The sequence below is a fragment of the Myotis brandtii genome, unplaced genomic scaffold, assembly GCF_000412655.1.
Source record: "Myotis brandtii unplaced genomic scaffold, ASM41265v1 scaffold434, whole genome shotgun sequence".
Taxonomy (NCBI): domain Eukaryota; kingdom Metazoa; phylum Chordata; class Mammalia; order Chiroptera; family Vespertilionidae; genus Myotis; species Myotis brandtii.
Window position 1 is genome coordinate 3,203,309 of NW_005366599.1, and position 4,459 is coordinate 3,207,767.

The window sequence follows — 4,459 nt, forward strand, 5'->3', positions numbered from 1 at the left end:
GTGAGTCATTTAGGATTGCTGTTTCTTTGCTCATTTTTTGTCCAGAGGATTTATCCAGTGATGTCAGTGGGTTATTAAAGTCCCCTACTATGATTGTATTGTTGTGGATCTCTCCCTTGATTTCTTCCAGAAGTTTTTTTTATGTATTTGGGTGTCCCTGTATCGGGTGCATATATGTTTACCAGAGTTATATCTTCTTGTTGTATTGCTCCCTTTAGTATTATGAAGTGGCCTTCCTTATTTCTTCTTATGGCCTTCACTTTGTCTATTTTGTCCAATATAAGTATTGCTACCCCAGCTTTTTTTTCATTTCCATTTGCCTGAAAGATGTTTTTCTTTCATTCTCAATCTACGTGTGTCCCTTGTTCTGAGGTGGGTCTCCTCCAGACAGCATATATATGGGTCATGTTTTCTTATCCATTTGTCCCTCGTTCTGAGGTGGGTCTCCTGCAGACAGCATATATATGGGTCATGTTTTCTTATCCATTCAGCCACTCGATGTCTTTTGATTTGAGCATTCAGTCCATTTACGTTCAAGGTTATTGATAGGTTCTTGTTTGTAGCCATTTTTATTTGTTGTGCCTGTGTTCCTTCTTCCCTTTTTATTTATTCTTTTTACAACAGTCCCTTTAGCCCAGTGGTTCTCAACCTTCTGGCCCTTTAAATGCAGTTCCTCATGTTGTGACCCAACCATAAAATTATTTTCGTTGCTACTTCATAACTGTAATGTTGCTACTGTCATGAATCATAATGTAAATATATCTGATATGGGATGGTCTTAAGCGACCCCTGTGAAAGGGTCGTTCTACTGCCAAAGGGGTCGCGACCCACAGGTTGAGAACCGCTGTTTTAGCCTTTCTGCATTGCTGGCTGGGTGGTGATAAACTCCCTTTGGCTTTTTTTTGTCTGTGAAGCATGAGTTGTAAATTTAACCAAATTAAGAACTTTCCCTCTTATTACCAGAGAGATACAATTTAAAAGAGAAGAAACAAATCACAAACAAAGCAGATATTGGTAAGACATATAAGTGGCCAATGGTTATGATCTAGAATATATAAAGAACTTGTAGGAATCAATAAGAAAGAGACAAACAAGCAAGTTTTTTAAATGAGCAAAAAACATAAGCAAGCATTTCACCAAGAGGAAGCACACATGGTATAAAAGGACTTCAATGGCGAGACGCTCAAGGTGATGCAGAATAAGACCTCGGGAGGTGCCTTCCTCCTCCCGCCAGGATTGGAAAATTCAGTCTGATGATGCCAGAGGGCAGCGACGATGGGGATCAGGTGAACACATACGTGCTGCTGACAAGAGCAGAAATTAGAGCAACTGCTTTGAAAAGCAGCCTGTCACCGCAGTAACCCTTTCATCGCTCAGATATGTTCTCTGCCCCTCCCCGTGCAAAGGTGATACCTTCTGCCCCTGGATGCCCAGCTGGGCTGTGTGACTTTCTCTAAAAGTTAGAATCTAGCCAACTGCATAGGAGCGAAGCGTATCCCTTTGCCAGGAGAGCACCCACGTTCCCAGTGGAAGCAGCTCTCCTCACCCAGTCCCAGCGGGAAATAGCATGGACCCGGGACCTGAGAGCCGAGCCCGCACCGGGCGTGGGAGGCCAGCGGGGAAGCCACCTGTCGTCTTGTGTAATCCATAAGGTGTGGGGGCGATTATTTCTTATTTCTGCGTAAGTTAGCGTATCCCTCCTGGCATGGGCACTAGTTCATAAAGTTGGAAGTTCATATGCCCTAAATCCAGAAATTTTGCTTAAAGGGAGTTTCCCTAGAGACCCTCCTACACACAAAACACATAAGAGAGCATTCATAGCAACGCCGTTCATAATCGCAAAAACCCGGAAACAGCCCACACGTCCTTTGGCAGAAAATCGATTGATAAATTATAGTTTATTTGCAAAAGTATACAAGCAGTCGACATGGCTGTCTTCCAGCTACACACCACAACATGAATGAGTCTTATAAATATACTTGTGAATCATTAAGGCTGGTTCCCAAAGTCTCCACACAGCACAGAACCATTTTCAGAAACATCAATAACAAACAAAACGAAATAAAACGGTTTAGAGTGGATAATGATACAATAAATGATTTTTGTTTTTAAAAAGTAAGGCTGATAGAACCAACATTCCTGAGAGAGGTTGCTCGGGGTGTGTCGGGAAGGTAGGCAGAAGGCCAGGGAGAGAAGCAGCACCCAGACGGGTGCTCTGACCTTGACTGTGACCTTATACAGGGTCAGACCCTAAATGTTTTTTGTTTTGTTTTTTGCTTTGTGGGCCATCGAGTCCCTTGTCACAACTGCCCACCTCGGCTATTGCCATGCAGAGGTGCCTTGGGCAGTAAGTAAACAATGAGTGTGGTTGTGTGTTCCAATAAAACTTCAATTACAGCCCAGCCGGTGTGGCTCAGTGGTTGAGCATTGACCTATGAACCAGAGGGTCACAGTTCGATTCCCAGTCAGGGCACATGCCCGGGTTGTGGGCTCGATCCCCAGTAGGGGGCGTGCAGGAGGCAGCCCATCAATGATTCTCTGTTATCACTGATGTTCTCTCTCTCTCCCTCTCCCTTCCTCTCAAATCAATAAAATACATATTTTTAAAAACTTCAGTTACAGACTGGGAAATTTGAGTCTCATATAACTTTACAGGTCATGAGATGTTATTCTTCTTTTGATATTAAAAACCACGTGAAAACTCCTTGTAGCTCCTGAGCCATGTAAAGGCCCATGTCTCAGATTCGGCCGAGGGGAGCGAGGCCACCCCTGCCCCAGCTCTCGGGTTGGGCTCCTGGGGCTTCATCCAGTGACTATGTTTCATTTATTAGTTTATGTGTATAAAACATTACCTTTAACGTTTTTAAGAATAAAATGAAGTGTCAGCCCTGGCTCAGAGGGGGTAGGACAAAGGCAGAAGAGGTGAGGGTGGAGGGGCACAGCCCTGCGGGGACACTGGAAATCTTCCCAAGACTCGTCCCCAACCCTGGCTCTGTCTTCCTTCCCCCAGCCCTGGAGGAGGCCACTGCTGGGTGACTGGACCGACATAAACCTTGGTGGGGGGTATTTCCTGCATCTATGGCTTACAATCATATGTCATATCACACACACACACACACACACACACACACCTGAATATTAGCTGGACCATTTGTCTATATGATTGAATTTAAAATATAATTCTCTTTGAATTAAAAAAAAAAGCCCTAGCCCCATGGTAGGCAAACCACGGCTCACGAGCCACATGGGGCTCTTTGGCCCCTTGAGTGTGGCTCTTCCACAAAATACCACGTGTGGGTGCGCACGTACAGTGTGATTGAAACTTCGTGGCCCATGCGCCGAAGTCAGTATTTTGTGGAAGAGCCAGTATTGTGTGGAAGAGCAACACTCGAGGGGTCAAAGAGCCGCATGTGGCTCGCGAGCCGCGGTTTGCCGAGCCGCAGTTTGCCGACCACTGCCCTAGCCTATTTGGCTCAGTGGATAGAACAGTGGCCTGCGGACCAGAGGGTCCTGGGTTCGATTCCGGGCAAGGGCATGTACCTCGGTTGCAGGCTCCTCCCCGGCCCCAGCCCTGGTCGGGGCGCGTGCAGGAGGCAACCCATCAATGTGTTTCTCTCACATCGATGTTTCTCTCTCTTTCCCTCTCTCTTCCACTCTCTCTAAAGATCAATGGGAACATATCCTTGAGTGAGAATTAAAAAACAAAACAAAAGCCTAACCCTATCCTGTCCAGTACCGTCTGGAAGATGGCCCTTTGCCACCCGCCTGGTGCCATGCTCGGTGGAAGGGGGTACATTTAAAGGGACTTGTTGGGGGGAACCCTGGGTATTATCTAGGACCGTGTATTTCAATAGCGAAAGCTACGATGGTGGGGCCACTCCTGTTTCTCCTTCGCTTCTTCTCAAACGCGTCCCAGCAGCTTTCGGGGTTCCCATTCACAGTGCCCCCTCCTCTCCCTCTTCTTCCTCGGGGAACCCGCAGCTGCAGCCGTCCTCCTCTTGGGCGGTTCGCACGGGTTTCAGGAACGCTGGGAGGGAAGTGCAAAGACACGGATCGTTGGTTGTCTGTCGGAATCATTCAACATTCATTTCCTAGAACTCATCCCCGGGGACAGACTTCTCCACTTGGATTCGAACCCGCCCGTCAACGAGAGGTGATGACGGCTGGTATGCGCTTTCCTCACGATGATTGAGGGTGAGTTTGGTTTTGTTTTCATTTTACCAAATATTTTTGTTGGTCCTGAAGGACTATATGCGTTATACAACGGCTAACGTGCTCCTGAGCATGCGTCCCTACTGCATAAAGCTTGTCGTGTCCCAAACATAACTGTGGTCTCAGGGCGGGTTTCTGAAATGGCACATCGGACAGGTTCTTCTGAATGAGGTGCTGTGGCACCCAGGTGTTAGGACGCGCCCCCTACTTCCACCTGTTAGTCAGGGAACAGCTGATTGATGCGCCA

General features: G+C 47.0%; 1 protein-coding gene across 1 annotated transcript in view; it reads right to left on the minus strand.

The window, feature by feature from the left end:
- Positions 1 to 3,682: 3,682 nt before the first annotated feature.
- The window catches only part of TNFRSF9 (tumor necrosis factor receptor superfamily, member 9), a 14,037-nt gene continuing 13,260 nt past the window's right edge, over positions 3,683 to 4,459 (minus strand). The window contains exon 8 of the mRNA XM_005874371.1: positions 3,683 to 4,027. Coding sequence (XP_005874433.1) covers positions 3,936 to 4,027 — 92 coding nt within the window. The 3' untranslated portion in view covers positions 3,683 to 3,935. The remainder of the gene's footprint in view (positions 4,028 to 4,459) is intronic.